The sequence below is a fragment of the Chrysoperla carnea genome, chromosome 2 (assembly GCF_905475395.1).
Source record: "Chrysoperla carnea chromosome 2, inChrCarn1.1, whole genome shotgun sequence".
Taxonomy (NCBI): Eukaryota; Metazoa; Arthropoda; class Insecta; order Neuroptera; family Chrysopidae; genus Chrysoperla; species Chrysoperla carnea.
The window spans coordinates 30,137,791-30,159,179 of NC_058338.1; the positions used below are offsets into that span (position 1 = coordinate 30,137,791).

Sequence of the window (21,389 nt, forward strand, 5' to 3'; positions counted from 1 at the left end):
CTGAACTCGCTCAGACAGATAGACAGATTTAGTAGAAAACGTCTACGAAAATTTTGTTTTTATGATCAATGCCAGAGACTTAGAGTAATATATGTGTACACCAATCCAATTCCATTTTCTCAGAATTAAGAGACTTTATTTTTATCATGAAGTCAACAACTATTTTCAAGAATTGGATACTCATCTATAGATACTTCTTATAAGGGGTTTTTTGAAATACTACAAACAAACAAAAATACTCAAGTGTGTTAGTTTTGCAAAAAAATAATTTTGCGATGTCAAAAATGTTTACTTTATATAAAATATATAAATTAAAATAAATTCCCTAATGAATTTTAATGCCATTGTTAACTTCTTGGGTGAAAAATAAATAAAAAGATTAAAATGTAAACACTCAAACTACTTTCGTAGTCTTTATTAATTATTAAATTGAATAAATGAATTTCTGACCTACCGTACGGGCGTACATCGAAAATGCACAAGTTCGCATGAAAATGATTTAGTTGAGGATACTCAGACAAACATTTTCAACCAGTTCCCATAAAAATCTGTCGTGTCGGAGTTTTTTCCTTGGTCAAATGGTCAAAGTCAAGGTAAAATCGATTTTCCATTAGTGACATTTCAACATGTTATAAATTGTTTATAGAGATTAACTGATTTTGATAAAGTAGTAATTAATATTGCACATTTTAATCATTTCCCAGGCCTTTTAACTACATCTCTCAGTACCACCTTAGTCCTAATTCTAATCATAAATTCATAATTATAAAGTCGCATTTTTTAAGCATTGGCTTGGTCATTCTGAAAACTCCATTTTTAGGTAAAAATTAACTTTTTTTTTGAGAAGTGAAAATAATCTACGATCTAAAAGGCATAAAACACGAATATTTCAATCATGACAAATCTGGTTTTTCAAACTAGGTTTGGCCAATATTTTTCGGTCATGGAGAGTCGTAATTGCCATGGTGAAAATATAATTGTTATTAATAACTTCACTTCTCTATTATGAATATACATTTACGAAGGTAATGCAATAGCTCCAAAAAATTCTTGCTATAAATAAATGAACCCTATGTTAGTGTTAATATGATTTTCTAATAAATAAAACTCGTCTTCACATTTGGCATAAACAAAATAAATCTTAGTGTCTACTATATTCTTCTTTTAAAAAAAATTTAACATAGTTATTATTTTAACAAAAATTCCACAACTTCACCCCATGTTTCTTGACATGCCATAACTCCAGTCAAGATTACTTTATTTTAATTACTTACCACAAAATCGTTGAATCGTAATGAAAAAGCATACTTTGTAACACGTCAAAAATGATTCAAACACCTCTCTAATTTTATTTTTATAGATTAGCACACACAGTTTCGTTGTACATAATTTAATTCAGGTATAATAAAATATTCTCGCATCTACTTAATTTTGAATAATCTAAGAGATAACTTTTGATGTCGTTTAACAAAAACCAGAGCACAAATATGTTTTGCCTTGGAGAAGTTTTTGAAAGAAATTTCAGCAATTTCAACGACGAAATATTGAAAATTTTTCATCAAAGTTTGTCTATTCTATAAATTAGATAACATTTTCGTCGCCATAGCCATTAAATTCTAATCAATACGAAGATTATATTACATATTTATATTTTGTTTACATTAACGAAAAAATAGCACGAGTACCTACTGTTTTATTTAAAAATATATAGTTCGGTTGATTAGCGCCAGAAACCCTTGTGCTCAAAGAAAGAGATCTACTTGCTTCGATTCGAGCTTGAAATTAATTTCTTAGGCGTAAATGACACTATTAAATTCCTCCGAAATAGAAATTGACTAATTACACTTTCGTATTACAACTTAAGCTTCATCAATTATGTTAAGGAGGTAGTGGAACCAATAATGGCCCGGTTTGGTATAGGTGTTCATAGAATTTTGGTAAGGGTGTTCATAGAATCATCTAATTAGTCCATTTTCAGTTGTCCGTCCGTCCGTACCCGCCCGTCTGCCAACAAGTTAACTCAAAAACGAAAAAAGATACTGAATAAAGCTGAAATTTGTACAGCACACTCAGGACGTAAAAGTGAGGTCAAGTTCGTAAATGAGCAACATAGGTCAATTGGGTCTGGGGCCGTAGTACCCATCTTGTAAACTGTTAGAGATAGAACAAAAGTTTAAAAAAAATGTTCCTTATCAAAAAATAAACATTTTTTGTTTGAAACATTTTTTTGTAACCATCACTGTTTACTCACAAGGGCACACATTAGATGCAAATTTTATAGTATTTGTGTTTATACATGGTATTTCAACAATTAACTCAGCCAATTGTTTGTTTTCACTTGTTTTTCTTGTATTTTGTAGATTTCTATAATGGATTTCTTTGTTTATACCACAATATCGCCCCATAAATTTTATGCTTTAACTAAAGTAAAAACCACCCACTAATTTAAATGAACAAGATTTTTAAATATTTTGAATACATAAACAATTTTGCAATTTCAACAAAAAATACATTTTTAAATGTTATATAGTTATAATATTTCATATTTGGATATTGAATTCCATCGAAAGGTAGGTGATCAATATAGCGAATAATTACTTGTACTTTCGGTGTAATTTCTGGTTTATTTTAGTGGCAATTATAAAATTTCAAGGACAAATTTTAAGTCTGTATCACATACTTATCGAATTCAGGTCAATAAACTTCAAAATCAACATATTCACTGGATCGTAACCTCATAACTAATACCAGAAAACCAATCTTCAAAAAAACAAATTTTAATGTAAAAAGATAAATAAATAACTATTTAAATTTTGTTAAAAAATGTCCTTACAGTATCAAAATTTTTGAACAGGTTCTATCTTTTAAACTATGGGTATGAGTATGGGTATGGAGGTTAGCAGGCTATGCTCGAGCATCGGGCCTCGAAGCAATGGTTCAGAGCACCTAGCCAAATAGACCCTTGTACTCTATCCCCGCTACGCTTTTCAGTGGCTATTATAACCAACTGATGTACTGAAACACAGGATTTGCCTAGCGCTGAGTTTCCTAATTTCTTCTGGTTCGACTATGGCCGGACCAAACCATTTCCTTCGCTGCTGTATGAGCGCCGGGCAGTAACAGAGAAAGTGGATCGATGTTTCTTCTGCATCTGTCACACGCGGGAGATTGTCTTTTTCCATTCTGATGTTGGAACTTGTTCATGTTATCATGCCCTGTGAGTAACTCTACGATGACTCTAATATCAGCTCTGTTTAGTTTCAAGATCTCCTCGGCTCTGTTACCGAGCGAGTTTCCTTCACCCAACAGGCTTTCTCTTCTTCTCTATATAAGATCTTTTAAACTATATAAGAGAAGAAATAATTCGTCAAACATAAATAAAAATTATGCATTTTAAAATTTTTTTTTTTTTTTATACATTTTTTTGAAATTGGTTCTATTTTTTACAACAATTTTTTTTATTTTGTACTTTTTCTGAATGAATTTATAAATGTTTAATTTTTTTTAAATGCTTCGCTAAGGACGTTTTTTTCTTAAATTCCACCACTTCACAGGTTTTAGTAAACTAAGTCGTTAAAAGTTTGTAATTTTTCAAAACTATTCATCTGATTCAGTAATTTTTACATTAACTTTTCGTTTTTAAGAGTAACACTGAAGAAGTTCAAAATAGAGGTAAGGACGCAAAATTTCTTAATCCGCTTCTGGTTTAAATTAAAATTTGTTAACTTCAACAGGGTTGCGGCTACAAATTTTGTAAATTGATACATCACTAGCTCCAAATTATTATTTTATAAACTGCATTCCTAAAATTATTCGTCATACCTAGTTTATTTATCGTTCGTTGGTTTGTAAATTACTGTGGGATCTCAGTTTAAAAAACCACAAAAAAACATGTTTATTTTAGAATTGGTATAGGTATTTTTGGAGCTGCATTCACTTAAACAACATTGGTCTTAAAAAGTATGCACTTACAACTCTTATCGACTAAATAACAATATCGAATTTTGTTTTCATAAACCCATGCATAACAAAAAGAAAACTAATGAGCAGCAGAGCTTCGTCACTAAGGTCATATTATTCCCTAGCACGGCTACTGAGTCGTTATTAGACCATTATATTATGCAATTTTCACACACCTTCTATAAAAAGAAACAAATACAACATTCGATCAAGAGTCAAAAAAATTCTTCAGAGTAAATTATGACATCGGGTCTAAATCCCACTAGTAAAATTAAAATTATTCCTGAAATTTAAATATATCTACCAACAAGAGCTATATAGCAGCTGTTTTCTGCAGAATGGTGGAATAGACGAGAGGCGTCTTTGGAAATCGTTAGGAGTAAAATCCTAATAGGAAATTATGGGACCTCTAATTGTGGTTTACTGCTCATTCACACAACGACCATGATTGGGTACAACAAACTTGAGAACTAGCAGCTAATAGTGGCAAATAATTGTATAGGAAAAACAAATACTACCTAGAAGGCTACAAATCAAATTCTCTTAAAATATGAAGAAAATATTGAAGAATTAATTTATCATAATAGTTATAATAATTAACATCGTAAAGCTTTCAACGTCAAATCGATCTAGATGTCTCAATTTTTCAAGGAAGCAACCAAAATGGGATAGGGAAGTTTTAAATTCTCTTTAATTAAGATTACTAGACAAGATATTTGTCAATATTTAGTTTACGCCTGTATGTATCATATTTCATCAAATATAGTCGAATAGACCATGATGTAAATATCGTATGCATGATTATAAGTAAACAACAACAATAAATAATAATAATAATAATAATAAGTGGATAAACAAATTAAAAAATTCATTGAATTGAAAAAAAATTGCATTCGTGTCTAGAACTCGAATAGCCTAATTGGTAGGGCGCTTGACAAGAAGCAAAGAAGTCCGGGTTCGAGTCCTGGTTCGAGTGTATTTTTTTCAATTCTCTTTAATTGGGGCAGGGAAGTTTTGACTTAATGGGGAAAACTTGGGTATTTAATAGTAAAAGAAATATAAAAACACAAACTTTTTAAAAACTTTGTATATCCTTTTAGATTTACTCTACCACTTTTATCATTTTCTTAAACTGGTTTTTGTTTTTTGATTCTAGGAAATGCAGAGCATAAATTAAAAAAATAAATGATGAAGTAATTACGAATATTACTTAAGGTAATAAAATTCAATTTGTTATTATATATTGAAAATAAAAGTAAGTGATAATACTGTGACATTTTTTAAATTATTATAATTAAAATTTTTTAATCTTTGGAATTTTTGTAGGTAATATTTTTTTGTGTTCAACTTACCTATATATATTTGAAGATGATGCTAATTCAATACAAGCTATTCAAATAAATTACAGATTAAGAAATGTTAACGCCTAGAATTATTGTATATATGTGATGATTTATTAAGCATATTTCTCCAAAAAGTTTACACTTCTCACCACCTCTTCCGACATCATTTCCCACTCGCTGTTTAAATATTAAATTTTTCCTATGGTTACTATATTGTAATTAATTTTCCAATCAATTAACTTTAATTGTTGCTCTTTGTAAAACAAAGAGCTTGTCTTTTCAAGTGATGCAGTTTCCCAATCCTAAAATTTATTATGATTCTTTATTGAATAGAAAAGTTTGAAGTCAATCTCTGTACAAATATGCCACCCATAATGATTGTATAATAATCTATAATAAATTTGCGAATTTCATAATCGTTACCATAAAAGTAACTTTCAATTTTGATATATTTCCGTTTTATTGATTATTTACCAAAAAATATTTTTTATACATCCAGCTGTGGCAGATGAATATCAATTTTCAGCAGGAGGTATATTTGTGATTTTTTTGTCGATGTTTTTTTCATTTAAATTTAAACAATAAAATTAATGACCTGATCAAACAATAATAATCAATTTAATAATGTATATTGATTTATTGAAAAGTTTGAAGTCAATTAAAGGTACACAAGAAATATTACAACTAAAAGAGTTAGTTGTTTAAACTTGTATACTCGGCTAAAGCTATTACGTATTAGATGTATACAAATCAATAACTTTCTGATTCATAAAGTTATGTACCAGGGCGTCAGTTTTGCGCGGTACAGGTGAGTACACGTGAGAATATGAATGTCACAACCCTTGGTGTCTCAATTCCCTACGTTATCAAATATGTACGGCGTTGCTGGATACTTACTCTGTGCAAGTAATCGAAGCGAATAACATAAATGCCGTAGAGAAATAAATCACGTAGGGCTTTGGATATTGACGGAAGATCAAAATTTTTTATTGAATTCCAGTACCGAAATTACCGGATTTATTTCTGTAAAGCATTTATGTAATTCGCTTCGAATATTTATGCAAAGTTAGTATCCAGCAACGTCGTAAATATTTGATGGTTCCTTAACAATATTCCTGGCTTGAAACTTCGTGAGTGGCTTCCTTTTGACCAGTCTACCGAACTTCTCTCTACGACTTTTTTCAAAAGCGTTTTCAAATGAGCATAATAACGACATATTTAAGCAATCGATCTTAAAAAAGTCGGCATGGAATTTGTCGGACACTATGGCCACTTGATAACATAAATAATAGTACAAGAGACGGTATAACGTCGAACTTCATCCATCTCATAACCAGATAAGATATTTTCTATGAAATTTTATTGATTTATAAACACGCGTATCAATTTTCAGCAAAAGTAAAATTTTAGGCTTCAATTGGACCTTAAAAAATAATATTTGGCTACCTAACTAAGTTCAAATGGATCCGATGATGGTTTATATTTTCCATCGGTTCACTACAACTGTTTTTGAGGGTTCCGCAACAAAAAATTAAATTTCATTAAATGGTGGGAGCGCATATAAATCATATATTACATTCTATTAGAACTTACTATGTACTATGTATTTTTAATAGTATTGAGGTATTATTTATTATTATTCAGGTATTGTGAATAGGTATTAAATAGCTCCACTGCCGAAGCCTTCAGTCAGGCCGTTGCCTGTCCAATAGATATATAGGAGTAAAAATTGGGTTTAGCGGGATGGGTTTAGCGTGATGGATTAAGCGAGATAGGTTTAGCGGGATGAGATAACGCAGTATAGGCAGGCTAAGCATAGTATAGGTATTAATGAATTGGAGTTCCGTTTTCACAGGACAACGTCTATCGCGTCCGCTAGTGTGACCATAAACTTAGAAACATTCAAGAATAAATTAATGAATTGCGTGCAAATTATGACATGTAAGCACCTCTTTTTTTATTCAAATAAATACACAAATCTTCATAAATTGGAAGTAATATATCATCATTCCTACATTGCCTAAGGTAATGTCTAAAATTTTGTTTAAATTAATTGTAAGTAATTAATATCTTGTTAACAACACATACTTACAACTTGATTAAATAGCGAATCGATTCAACAGTTATTAATTACTATACTTGAGTTATTTTACCGAGGTCAACTTTTTGAACTTTAAAGTGTGTTTTCGAGTCTAATAGTATAATTTAATTGATTCAAATTTATATTTTGGCTAAATATAAGTTATTTTAAATCAAAATAAAAGATCGAACCACTTAAATTAAACTCTGTGCTTTAAAAACGTACTTTGTTGTTTAAATGTTCGCCTCGGTAAAATAACTCAAGTATAGTAACTGTTATCTAAATAATTATTGCTTTTTTATGAAATCATTAATTTATTTTTAACAAAATATTTCAGAGAAGATTATACGTTAACTTAATTTTTACTATTAATCAGGTTATAGACTTGGGTGTAAGTTTCACATTCGGATGGAAAAATTTCCCCAATAATTTTTTTTGCCTTCGCATGCGAGATATTATCACAAAGTACACCACACAAATAGATCACAGGGGGCAGCTCTACTTAAGGGCTTTTTGAGCTGCAGCCCAGGGTCCCGAAAATAATCGACGAACGATACTGTGAAAAAAAAAGAAAAAGAAAGGGAAAAAGAAAGCCCTGTGTTTCAATTTCTAAACTGAGCCACAGCAACGCGTGTCCAAGTCTGCTAGTATTATATAAATAAAATATTTTACTGACCTATTTGTTTCCTATCCGCGTATATTTTTAAGATCTCAGCGCCGCGCTAATCTTCATTAGGTCTAAAAATATAAACATATTTTATTTAGAAAAAATTCAAAATTTTGTACTTTGCACGAAAGTTACATTAGAAAAACTACCATAAACAAATAAAAATAGTGCATCTGGTACAATAATAGTGCTATGGTACAATATAATATTTAAGAACATATTATGCGAGTGTAGCTATCTATCGGTGAAAACATGAAACCAATGCATATGTTGTTTTATATACATATAACGCCCAAACCCTCTGATGGAGTCGGTAAAACTAATAATTACTTAATTAAATTACTTTACCTACTTCATTTTGAATTAACAGAATAAAATGTAAATTTGTGTTTTTATATCCTGTATTTATGAAATATATATCAAGGTATATCAAGTTAAGTCCCAAGTTTGTAATGCTTAGAAATACTGAAGCTACAAACAAAATTTTGCTATGAGACAATCCCATCTCTTTGGACAATCTTAAGAAAGACTCTGTATGCCGATTTTAATTGGAACCTTTCTATGGCACAATCTTTAACCACGATAACCCAAAAAAATTCTCGAAAGACGCAAAAAAAATCTAGAAATGGTGGCCGAAAGAATGTCATAACTGTGTCAGTTTTTTAAATTTATAAAAAAAAATAATGCAAGCATTGACATTCAACACTTTCTATACAGGATATTTCAACTATTGGCTCAGTCAATTGTTTGCTTTCACTTGTTTTATTTCCTTTTGCAAACTAAATTAAAATTTTGAAACTCCCACACCTACCTATTTTATCAATAATAGAATGGATTTAAAGTATCAAGAATATAATGAATTTCAACGTTTTTTGAATTTTAATTAGAAAACAACTCAGACAACGGTTTTTATCCAATTTAAAAAATTTTATTCTTATTTCGATTTTACCAATACCTTTTTTTACAAATAAAAAAATTTAATATCATAAAATTATGTTTGTATATGGTCTCTTTTGTTAGAATATTCCTAAAGGGTACAAAAGGAATATAAAATTCCAATTGATTTGACTATTAGATGAGTATGCAGCAAATGTACTCGATTTTTGTTTTACAGTGCTATCTCTATAACTCAAATCTGGTTAAGCTGCAGTCCTCAGTAAGTCGAAAAAAATGCCATTCCCTTCCGCTGAATCCTTAAATAGGCGGCACCTCGAATTATTTAGCCTTTACAATTCTCTTGATGTTCGAGTTATCGAGATTCTACTATGTTTAAGAAATTATACTGGAAAATTGGGAAACATCAATGAATGTAGAAAATATATTTTAGCGGACACTATCACGGTGTTAAATTTCTCATAAACAGTTCTGATTATCCGTGGGCGGTCAATTGAATTGTACAATATTATTTTTATTGGCTTTTAAATAATCTGGTTAAGGAGCGATAAAGAAATAATTTTGTAATACATGAAATATCAATATGCAAAAGATCATCAGCAGCTCCCGAAAATAAGCGGTAACTTTTTATGCTCGTAATACTGGGAAAATTTAAATTTTGTCTATAAATAAAATCATATCATTAAATACAAACAATTATATTGTATTAAATATAATGTATTTATTAATCACTGTCAATATTTCTATTCCGCAATCGTTTTACAAAACATAATTGTGACTTATTTTTAATTCCATACAATGACAATAAACTATGATCTTTGGTTAGAGGGACTCCATTAAAATTTAATCTATATGTACGCCATATATATCGCCACGAGATTTTTCCACGACTGCGATTTCTTTGTTGTCGTAATTCAAATGTTCTCTTGATGGCTTTCTTTAAATCTAAAACCGTACTCTTGCCTTGAGGAACCTATAATTTAAATAAATTATTTAATTAGAAAACTAGGAATAATTTCAAATTAAATGGATTGTTTCAACATTCAAAGTTTAAAGGAATCAAATCTTGCGTCAAAAACATTCAAGTCTTTCTAAATAAACTAATACTTTACTTATTTCATTAAAAATTATAGTGCTGCTGTAATTTATCCAAAGTATTCAGCTACACAATTAATTTCGTTTGTCTCATTATAATCTCGAAATTTCATGATTAGTTTTTCAGCAGCACAAGATTTAAGATTACCTATACATAATAAAAATGACCTAGTTAAATTCCAAAAAGGAAGTTCAAATTTTTGAAAGTTTCCGTATTTATTTTTAGGCACAATATTTGATATTATGTATTTGAAATAAAAATAAATGGGCAGGTACTAACAGATAATTCGTGCCAATTTAAGGTACTGATACGTTTTTTAAAATAATACAAAATCTGAAAGACATAGATAGCTACTAACAGATAATTCGTTACAGGTACTAACCAATAATTCGCGTCAATCGAAGATACTGATAAATACGTTTTTCTACATAATAAAAAATCTGAATGACATAGATAGGTACGCAATTCGATGAACACAAAACTGCCGTTAATACCTGCTCGCGTTAAGGCTTAGATTAAAAAACCTGTTTTGTTTTATTGAATGAAAAGTTTCAAAAGAGGCAAACATATATGTAATTTAATGTCGTACACATAACGACGTAATTCAAATCGAGGTGCATGATTTAATAATAATTACCACAACATGAAGAGATGGTTCTAAATTTCTCAAAATTTCCAAAGTAATAGATTGACCCTGTGCAACAGCAATTTGAGAATTAACTTCCTCGCTGGTAACACCGGCAGGCAAGTCTGATAATAAACAATCTGCTTTCAATAATCGTGTCAGCGTTCCCAATGTTATTTCACACAAATCTTCATGACTTAATGATTCCAATTCTTCAATTTCTGACATTATTACCAAGCTATTGTTTTTTAAAACATGAAAAATGCCAAAATTTTACAATAATATTAGGTATTATTTTAAATACCAAGTACAGACGTCAGAAATATAATACTACCATGTTATTTTGACAGTTGTAGTTATGGTTATGTTAACAATAACATATCCATTCACATTCCATAGAGGTAATGTTACCATAGAGCTGCATACATTTAGGAATGAATACTTGACCGGAGAGAAAGAGGCAAAACTGATAGATGTTCTTCCCTCTCTGTCTCGCATCCAATAATAATTCAAGTAAATTAAGCACGCTATTATGACTATAGCTCAAGAACAAATACAATAAGGACGTAAAACTAGAGTGGAGAGGGTGGCATGAAAAAAGGCGCCTACCTAAGTGAGGTCTAGCCCTCGGTCATTGCGTATTTTGTACTACGCATCATGCTGTCTTTTGTTTTCAATTTTTTGTCTTCGGTTTTCAATCACAACGACCGATGACTAGATCCCTCCCAGATAGGTGCCTTAAATTCAGCCACAGGAGGTTTCATGTCCTTATTATATATGTTCTTGCTATAGCTCTTAGAGATTATACCATAGAGCTGCGCGACATAGAGGGGAAAATGTCTATCAGTTATGCCTCTTTAGCGTTTCCTATGTTTATACAGCTCTATGATATTATCTCTATGTCACACTCACAGCGATACAAGGTCTGTTTACACGATAAAAGAAATACTTGACAAATGTATCACAAATTCACAGCAATCCTAATATTTTTACAGTTGATTTAATTTTATATTGGGGATTAAACTTACAAAGAGACGATATAAAATAAAAATTGATCTGGAACTGTTTCATGACTTACAACAACATAATTTTAGCTTAGAATTTGATTTTAATGGCACAATATAATACTATAACGTGAGCAACATAATCAACTAAATCACACCTTTTACTATGTAAACGGACTTTTAATGAAATATTCTGGAATCAGAAGATAACATGTTGAAAACACACGTACATTCAGTATATCGATCAAACAGAATTTAAACATGCTATTATTTTTATTTTAAATAAATTTTTATGTAAGATTAAAATTTATGGGTATTATATATGCAATGAAGAATCGGTAAGTACAAGTGCTGTGGTTTTAAAAAAAGTTTGACTATGAACTACTCAAAAACATAAACATAAACTGAAAAATAATACGCATATCAATTTTTCAAATTCCTAACTTGTATCAACAAACGTTAATTTCAAATCTATCTGCCAAATGTCATTTTCCTGAAAAGGTCTCAGTTAATTCAATGTTTTTTTAGCACATAGAAGGTTAGATGTTGGTAAATTACTTATATTATATCATTCATAATCTTTCTTTTAACCCTTTACAGACAAAATCAATTCCTAAACAAACTAATACTTTCATGAAGTAAAAGTCAGTAATGACAAGTGAAGTGCCATATTGCGACTTACTAAAATTCAAGAACATGCCTTAAATTTTCAATGCAATAGTAATTAAAACTTCTTTAAAAACGAAAAATAAAACTGTAAGTATCATTTTGTTATAAACTAAATTATGCAAAGCATAAATATTTTAAATATAACATTTTTCAATAATTTATATAAGTTCGTTCAAGAAATCTAATTTTTACGATATGTGTGTACATTTACATATATTTTTCCATATAAATCATTTGATTCAAACAATTGTAAATAATGGAATGATAAGAAAAAGACAATAAAATTCTCTTGAAGAAATCTGGGACATTTTTTCTTAATGGGCAACAATTTTGTACCTAATTATGTGTTTCGTTAGCGCATGTGTAATCATACTCTTTGAATGTTTTTATTTACGGGGAATACCTAATAAAAAGTCTTGCAATTATAAATAACCATTAAATAACAGTACGCGTGGCCTAACTGTGATAATATTTTAATGTTTACATTAACTTCTGAAATACCAGAGACTATATCAGTAAATATTTTCTTTTAAACCGATAATTGAAAAAATTTAATTAGAAGCTTTAATTAAATTATCAGTGAATTAGATCATTTAAAAATAGAGAATATACTAATAAATAATATCTGTAGGTTAAAGGTGAATTCTTTGTAGATAATTTGTATATATTTCTATTTTTGTTCTTTTAGGGATTCAAAGCATTCGAAAATAAATCAAAGCAGTTAACATGGAGGAGAGTAACACAAAAGTTCAATCATTAAACAACCCTCCACAAACGAATCGTGAAATAATTTATGAATTACAAAATAAATTATGTGAAATTCTCTCAGATAGAGATTTTGATTTGTTTATGAAAGATGAACATAAAGAATTATACAAAACAGTTGGTTATGCTCTATTCGGACCTCCATCCATTTTAAATGAAAGCGAAACAGATGCGGGCTACACAAAAAAACAACAAGAAAAAATTGATCCAATATACCAAGCCATTCTTAAATATGGTATGAATATTTTTTTTTTAATACAAAATAAACTACGTGAATGTAATAAATCCAAAATGTCATGCTTACTTTTTAGTTTGTTATTTTGCTTAGTATTTAGATACTTTGTTATATATAGGTACTAAATGCGATGATACCAAAATAGATTTTCAACTACTCAAAGCGGAAAGGGATGAAAAAAATGTTTTTTTTACAGCTCAAATATTATATCTCGATACAACATACTCAAATCGAATTGGCTCGTAATAATATTATCAAGCGTTTTTTAATCGATGGTTTTCTTTATAGTCTGAATATAAATATAAATGTTTTAATGTAAAAAAATTTGACTTCACCTCCTTCGCTTTAAGCCACCAAAAATATTTCCAAGTATCATCAACTAGCGTTAGCCAAAAATAGTACATCGCTCCTTCTGTAGTCAAATCCGTGACCCTTCTACTTATAAAGTATCCGTAGAAACTAATGACAAGGTAAACATTTTTTAAGGTTCGTATGACCGTTTACCTGGTGTAATTTATATGGCAACAATATTCGTTTTTGGAGAAAAATTAAATTCAAAAAATGGAGATGTTTTTCAAGTACCAGTATTCAGAATTCGTAAATGTCATAAGAAACTTCCTGAATATGATTGCTATTTGCAATTGTGCGATGCAAAAGCATATGGACAGTATATCGTTGAAAAGACTGTAAATTATTGTACAGTTTTCATTGATGATGACGCAAGAGTCTATGAATCTTGGCAACAATATTTAGAAAATAATACTCTCCCAAAATGTAAAATGTATGTACCAACGGATGGGAAGTATCAAGCTAGGATTCTAGACGAAAAAAAAGTAAGTCGAAAAAAAAATAGTCAATAATAAAATATAAAACATGCAGTCTTTATGAAATTTATCTTTATGTTATATTTCAATAAAATTGTTTTAGCAGGAAATGGAAGTTATGCTGGATATTAAATTATCACCATCATGTACCTTATTACAAAGAGCTGCAAATACGGTATGTTTTTATGATGCTTGACTTATTATTAAATTTTGAATGATAACAAAAATGTTTATACTTTTAGGCAGATATTGTTGGGACTGTAGGTGGTATTGGAAGTATGGCTATTTGTGGCGCTGCTGCAATTCCAGCTGTAGCTGTAGCTCCAGTCGTGTTAGGAGGTGCAGCAGTTGTGGCTACTGCAACTGGAGTATATAGTGCATGTAGAGCGGTAGCTGGGCTTTACAATCGAAAAAAACACAAACAAGTTAGTATTTTATTATTTATAGCATACATTATAGCGAGTAACTAACCTGCTTGGCTTCGTCTAGGCTATGATTTTTAGCCAATAAACGCCCAAATTGACTATATGAGTTGAAGGGAGGATAAATATACCCATGATTTACCCTACATAATATACCTTAAATAATTTGTATGCATTTAGTTAAAATTAATTGTTTCATTCTAATAATATAAATAGCAAGTATAGAGCGGACGATATATCGATTTATTAGTAAAAATTAATGCACTCTAAAGACTGTAGGATTAAAAAATGCTGAAGCGAGAGGCCACTGGTTGAATGTTGGCGGTGGCATTGCAGCAGGTACCGCAGCCGGGGCTAGCCAACTAATTAGCAGAACAGTTAGCAGTGGAGCAACCGTTGGAATGGTAATTACCGTATAACATCTAATATGTAAAGAGAATTGTTAATTAAAATTTTTGTTAAACAGGGTACAAGGGCATTCTTCAATATTGCAACCGGTGCAAATTTAATCGTTAATGGATCAGCGGTTGTTAATTCATTGTACGTATTCAAAGTCAAGCACGATAATAACGAACGGATTAGTAATTTGGAGGTAAAGTAAAATTTCGTAGCATCTATTTTTTTTTTTTTAACAATTTTGATTAATTTTATGTTTTATTTTTTCAATAGATCATCCAATTCACGACTTCCATGTTATTTTTTGCACATGCAGCGTGGAATGTTCGAACTGCAAATACTTTCATTAATGAAACACAAGCTAATGTATTAATGGAATATGAAGCTAATTTAAGTAGTAAAAATAAAAGGTAAATTTTTATATCTAACATTAATATTTATTAAACATCCGATATAAAGGCTAAATAATATGCAGTGCAATTCTACTCAGTAACGTCTTGATGGCGAGAAAAATCGGCGCCTAAATTATAATAAATATAGAACCCTCATACATTCATAAATTTGAAAAATTCTTGGTGTTTTCAGTAATTTCTTGTGCCAACACCAAACCCTAGAACCGCCACTGTAACTAGCTATTTTATACTAAAAATTATCATATCAGAGTGACGATCGATCTCGTAAACTTGGAATTGTCTGGACATTTTGAGATTTTGGCAAAGTCAGGTAATTTTAAGATCGGTCAAGTAAAATGATTTAAAAAAATCTAGAATTGAATTACAATGAACTGACTCTTCTCTCGAAATGTATATATATTCTGAATCAATTTTAATCATAAAATATATCATTCTTGAGCTCGATTTACACAAAGTAATGTTTTTTTATCACAATATGACACAAATGAAGATTATGCACTTTACGAATAGAAGAATTTAGAATTATGAATCTTAAACAGTCAGGAAATTTTTACTACAATCATATAAAAGTCAGAGAGAATTTCATAAGAGCATTTCAATCTTTAAAACATGGATCTAAATAAATACTATTAAAAAATTAATTAATTTTACAGAAGTATGTTCAATAAAGCCTTATTGGAATCAGAAAGAACCAAAGGAACACAAGCAGGCAGAGCTGAAATGATACGCGGACTAAAAACTATCACAAATCATGATGAATTTTTTGGAACTTTAGTTCGAAATAATAAAATGTTTAATGAAAACAATGCACGATTTACCGTTAGCCCAGATGGCAAAATACAAGTAAACACAAATATGCTTATTGATTCATCTGAATTTGCAACAATGTCGGTTGCATCAAAACAGAATTTATTTGCAAATTTGCCAGAAAATCCAGTAAACGCACCAAATGTTGTCCGCACAACAAATCCTCAATCGAATGTCATAAATTCATCACAATTTCGAAATGAGTTACTTCAATTTGGTATATCAATCGGTAAAATTGCTTTGAGATATAGTCCCAATGTAGAACAAATAGTTAATGAAATTTTTAATTATTTTGAATCTGATATTCGTGAAAAATTAGAAGATGTTTTAAGTTATATTCACACGAAAATTAATGATTTAACCGATGATATTCAACGTATTTTCCGTTATACAGATCAAATTTTAGTTGTTTTACAATTTTTGTTTCAATATTTAGAAGAATATTTGCGTATTTATGGTTCAAATCAGACTATGAATATAAACTTTTGTGATGTTAAACCCAACGCTTTGTTACGTTCGATTTTCACTAATAAAGATAAAGTTCTAAAATTTATATTCATTATAAAAACTATGGATAAAACATTTATTGATGAAATTATAGAATCATTTCGAGAATGGATTCAATTTTGTATGCAAAAATTTTGGAGTAAATATCGAAAAATGATGAATGAAATCAGTGAATCTATCCAAAATGATTGTCCAATTTGTAAAGGTGTATATTATTCTGTAGTTTAGTACAAATATATTTTTCGTAATCAAACTTTTTGTAGAGAATATTCCGTCTATATTACACAAAGTCAAGATTTCACTTAACAACTAATTAAATAAAATTCAATTAATTTCATACAGATAGTTTATTTTCCACGTGCTAGGATGGAAGTAATACTTTCTCACCCGCGAAATTATAGTTAGTCTGATATAATTTAAAACACAAAAATAATTATGTCTTAACGAAACAAATTCACAAATTAGTACTAACAAAGTGTCTTAATTCAATAGGTCTAATCGAATTTTTAATAGTAGTTAGTCTAAAAGAGAAACTATTTTAATATTATTCGAGCAAATCCATTACTATGTACTTCGAAAAAAATGTTTGTTGTGCCTTTCATTACATATCAATCGTATTTTATAGAAATATTTTATAGACATTAATTTATCTAACATAATTTACACAAAAATATATTATTATTATTGTAATTTTTAAATATTTATTAATAAAATAAATATTATGTATGTGTTGAATAATTTGTCTCTTTTTTAATTTGATTATTAAACCTCTTTCGCGTAGTGTAAATTCAATGCAAATTAAAAGGTACTTCTATTATTTTTGAACGCAGAATTTTTAAAATGATTTTCACCAATAACATTTTATCTATGAAATTTTTGAATTTATTTACAAAAATAGCTAAAATTCATTTTTCCCAAAATCGAATCAAAATGAATTTTAGTGTTACTTTATAAAAACAACATTTAATAATATATAACAATCAACAATAATTATTAATAACAATTAATCTTAAATAAAAATCACAAATTTTTTAATAGTTTTCTTAATTCAACTATACTTGGACGAATATTGGGTACTTCAGACCAGCAAATCTTATATAATTTAATAAAATGTTTACTTTCGAAATTTGTGGTAATGGGCCGCAGTTTATGTTTACAAACCTGTAAAATGAAAAATAATTGAGAAATATTTTTTTTTTAAATTACAATACATACATTATAAATTACGTAATCTGGAAGAAAGCCTTCATAAGGCATTTGCTGATTGTGTATTTCCCAAAACACTATTCCGAGTGAATATATATCACATTTTTTAGTTGGTTTATCGCCTAAAAATAATTCTGGTGCTGTATAGCTAGCTGTATTCTAAACAAATATAAACGGGAAACATGTATATAACAAGAGCTCTCAGAATTTATTGCTTAAGATACTGTAATATAGGTAAATTTTTTGTTACCCCAAATAATGTGTACAAATTTTCTTTTAGATTAAAAGATGAGCCAAAATCACATATTTTAACTTGGTTCTGATTATTTATTAATATATTTGATGGTTTTAAATCCAAGTGAACTATATTTTCATTATGCATAGCTTCCACGCCGCTACAAATGTCTAATACAATCCTAAAACATCTTTAAATATATTAATAGTTCATTTCGAAGTAACAGTAAGAATTCACTGTCTACTTAGTTTTTAGATACAATTATAAATCAGAAAAAATAATATTTTAGTTTTTGTGTGTGTTATTTTAATCAAATTCTGTCGGGTATTTCTGGTTTATTTCGAATCAGAAATTAATGTAGATATTTTAATAGGTAAACGAAGACACTATATTAATTAAATTAATTTAAAAAATAAAATCAATACCTTTTTTTAATAAGATTATCAATTTTTTTTTCTTTTTTTAAAAATGTATATAAATTTTGATACGATGAACAGTCTTCCATTAAAATAACGCCAAAAGAATCCATATTTTTAAAAACAACATCATATATTCTTACAAGATTTGCATGTGATATATTTAACAAATTTTTTTCATTTTTAATTGATTTTCTATTATTAATTCGATTTTTAATTACTTTTGCTGTTACAAATTGACCTAAAAATTACCATTGCAAATATAGAAAATTTCATATGTTCCAATATGGACCCAATCATAGACTGCTAAATGTTCGTTTATATTATTAATTGATTAAAAAATACTTCGTTTATTGTGACCCAGAAAAACTAATTTTATTTGTGAAACTTAAATCTCGCGAACAAAACTACCTCAAAGGTCAAGAAAAGATTATATTTTGCTAGCATACTAATAATAAGAATAATGTTTTCATTGGGCAATAGAAAAACAACAAAAAACTGAGAAATATTTTGCTACTATTCCTCAGTACTTGATTTCATTAACAAAGTATTTCGGAATAGATAGTACCACTGAAGCCTCGACCTTGATAACAGGCTCTCATTTCTCTCCTTAATAAATTGTTGCCAAAATGTACACTATTTCTAGACCTAGAAATTTATGTTTATACGCAGGGACACCAAATAAACGTAGTGGCGTTTTATTTTCGAAAAATCGAAGTCTTTATTATTGGTTCTGAAAATCTACTCTTCAAAATATCGATGAATAGATCGATAAAAATTTTCTGTGGTTTTTATAAGCCTTAAAATTAGTAAAGTTAAAATTATTTGGTATCAATTTCAATATACTCTTTATTAATAAATAATTTTACATACCATTGTATATTGCTTTTAATGTAATCCCAAACATTCCACGGCCCAAAATAATACACTGATTCGGGCAAGTTATTCCTTGCAAGCAAATTGTTTTCTTAGTGGGTGAATCTAGATCTAGTAATAGTTTAATTAAGATTTATATAATTTTCTTTAACATATTTTTAATTAAATTAATTTACTTAGCGCTAATCGATTATGTTGAAATTCAGAAACATTACGGTTGTTTACTTTATTTACATTATTAAAAGTTGTTCCAAAATACAATTTTCTGACTGCATATGTTCTGTAAAATAGTAAATTTTAATAGAATAATAGTTCGAACATATTTGTTATTGCTAGAAAACTTAACTTACTTAGTACTTCTTGAAACTTTATTCACTTGAGGAGAAAAATATTTGATTTTTGTTGGTGATTTTCCTAACGCTTGTGGAGATAAAAATAATAATTTCTTTGGAATAGTTAGAAAATTTTTGGTAGACATAATGTTTACTTATAAATAATGACTTGAAAACAGTATTAAAGTTATGCCACGATGTTTTTAAATGATTATTGTTTGTGCACTTATTTACGTATTTCCATTTCAAAACAAACGCATCAATCTAACAAAAATTATGTAGGTACAAAAAGCTAAATTTCGACTGTGAGCGTACGAATTTTTATACAGTAAGCTACAACTAAATAAATTAAAATATTGTTTTTTCTATATTATGGTGTGTCAAATTTCTGATCGGATATTATAAGGTGTTCAGAAATTTTTGAAGTTCGAAGAAACAAATAATTTTAAATATCATATTTGAATAAACAAGTCTATGTGATTCTAACATTAAACTTAACATTTATCCAACGAAAAATAGTGGTATGTTTTCGAGTTATTTGGCCTAAAGTTATGATATTTCACGACACCAAAACGATTTTTTTTTACAAAAATTATACAATCATGTAATTTCATTGCTATTTTTACCATTTATATTTGAAATATATCAAGGTATACTAATTAAGTTTACTCCCAAGTTTGTAAAGCTTAAAAATATTGATGCTACGAATAATATTTCGGTATAGGTAATATTTGAATACATAATACTATTAATTTATCAATTTGTCCAGTTTTTTCATTCCATAGCACACTAGATATAAAATAAATAAATATCTATATAGATTGGTTTTAAAGTTCAGATTTTGGTTAAGTATCTTAATACATGTGACCTATCATCCTGTATGCCTGTAAAAAAGTCCGTAGGACCCATCTTGTAAACCGTTAGAGATAGAACAAAAGTTTAAATGTAAAAAATGTTCCTTATAAAAAAATAAACAACTTTTGTCTGCTCATTTTTTCGTAAGCATCACTGTTTATCCGTGAGGGCGCAAATTAGGCGTAAATTGTATATAGTATGTATTATATGGGGATATCAGTTACGTGTATGGGACATGTATGTAAGAGTAATCAACAGTGTCTATACATGGTATTTCAACAATAAACTCAGTCAATTGTTTGTTTTCACTTGTTTTTAAGGTAGGTTAAATTATAAATTAGTAAACAAGCAAATTTTAACAAAATATTTATTTATGAAAAAATAAAAATAAAACATAATTATTATTCTTAAGTTATTCTTGATCCGTTTTTCGATAGACCTCCAATTTTTATTCTTGCAGGAGAATTCACCTTGTGAGTACTATACTAATATTAGCAAACTTTTCTTCGAGATTAAAATTTGTCTCCGTATATACCATTGTGTTATTTTATTAATATTTCAGGTCCACTTGTATAGTTTACATTTTGTCCCATTTAATATTCTGGTGTTCTCTTTCTTCATACATTTAGTGCTCTCTAAAACCTTCTTCCAATACTAATAGGACAAACATTTTTTTTTTATCCGAGAATTACCTTATAAATATTATCGAAGATTATAAATGAGAACTCGAGGATATTTCGAAATAAATTTCGATTTTTGCCT

General features: G+C 28.8%; 3 protein-coding genes across 5 annotated transcripts; 1 reads left to right on the plus strand and 2 right to left on the minus strand.

Annotated features, from left to right (window-relative positions):
* Positions 1-9,668: 9,668 nt before the first annotated feature.
* On the minus strand, positions 9,669-11,038 carry LOC123292619 (U11/U12 small nuclear ribonucleoprotein 25 kDa protein-like). The gene is made up of 2 exons (XM_044873333.1): positions 10,678-11,038; positions 9,669-9,917 (listed from the first exon to the last, which is right to left on the minus strand). Exons 1-2 carry the CDS (start codon positions 10,891-10,893, stop codon positions 9,669-9,671), a joined length of 465 nt encoding a protein of 154 aa, XP_044729268.1. The 5' UTR covers positions 10,894-11,038.
* A 947-nt stretch (positions 11,039-11,985) lies between these two features.
* On the plus strand, positions 11,986-17,363 carry LOC123291542. Of its 3 annotated transcripts, none has more exons than XM_044871858.1 (10): positions 11,986-12,007; positions 12,270-12,425; positions 13,027-13,338; positions 13,825-14,171; positions 14,269-14,337; positions 14,405-14,587; positions 14,857-14,988; positions 15,051-15,176; positions 15,254-15,390; positions 16,047-17,363. In XM_044871858.1, the coding sequence occupies exons 3-10, from the start codon at positions 13,065-13,067 to the stop codon at positions 16,933-16,935; spliced, it is 2,157 nt and encodes a 718-aa protein (XP_044727793.1). In that variant the 5' UTR covers positions 11,986-12,007; positions 12,270-12,425; positions 13,027-13,064; the 3' UTR covers positions 16,936-17,363. The 3 variants fall into 3 exon arrangements, with proteins under 3 accessions (XP_044727793.1, XP_044727791.1, XP_044727792.1); XM_044871856.1 differs by having other exon boundaries at positions 11,987-12,007; positions 14,266-14,337; XM_044871857.1 differs by lacking the exons at positions 11,986-12,007; positions 12,270-12,425 and adding an exon at positions 12,943-12,965 and having other exon boundaries at positions 14,266-14,337.
* A 364-nt stretch (positions 17,364-17,727) lies between these two features.
* Positions 17,728-20,004, minus strand: LOC123292620 (probable LIM domain-containing serine/threonine-protein kinase DDB_G0287001). Its single transcript, XM_044873334.1, has 6 exons — positions 19,791-20,004; positions 19,617-19,720; positions 19,438-19,551; positions 18,786-18,805; positions 17,935-18,072; positions 17,728-17,868 (listed from the first exon to the last, which is right to left on the minus strand). Exons 1-6 carry the CDS (start codon positions 19,916-19,918, stop codon positions 17,728-17,730), a joined length of 645 nt encoding a protein of 214 aa, XP_044729269.1. The 5' UTR covers positions 19,919-20,004.
* Between the last annotated feature and the right edge of the window lie 1,385 nt (positions 20,005-21,389).

Bases quoted from the DNA above. Each gene is read 5' to 3' on its own strand.
- LOC123291542 (XM_044871856.1), top strand. From the start codon at position 13,065: ATGGAGGAGAGTAACACAAAAGTTCAATCATTAAACAACCCTCCACAA. The intron at 14,172-14,265 runs GTAAGTCGAAAA...AAATTGTTTTAG, and splicing joins GGATTCTAGACGAAAAAAAA to CAGGAAATGGAAGTTATGCT. The intron at 15,177-15,253 runs GTAAAGTAAAAT...TTTTTTCAATAG, and splicing joins AACGGATTAGTAATTTGGAG to ATCATCCAATTCACGACTTC.
- LOC123292619 (XM_044873333.1), bottom strand. From the start codon at position 10,893: ATGTCAGAAATTGAAGAATTGGAATCATTAAGTCATGAAGATTTGTGT. The intron at 9,918-10,677 runs GTAATTATTATT...TTTAAATTATAG, and splicing joins AACCATCTCTTCATGTTGTG to GTTCCTCAAGGCAAGAGTAC.
- LOC123292620 (XM_044873334.1), bottom strand. From the start codon at position 19,918: ATGTCTACCAAAAATTTTCTAACTATTCCAAAGAAATTATTATTTTTA. The intron at 18,806-19,437 runs GTATGTAAAATT...GGTAATTTTTAG, and splicing joins ATTAAAAGCAATATACAATG to GTCAATTTGTAACAGCAAAA. The intron at 18,073-18,785 runs GTAATTAAAAAT...ATATTTGTTTAG, and splicing joins GTCAATTTGTAACAGCAAAA to AATACAGCTAGCTATACAGC.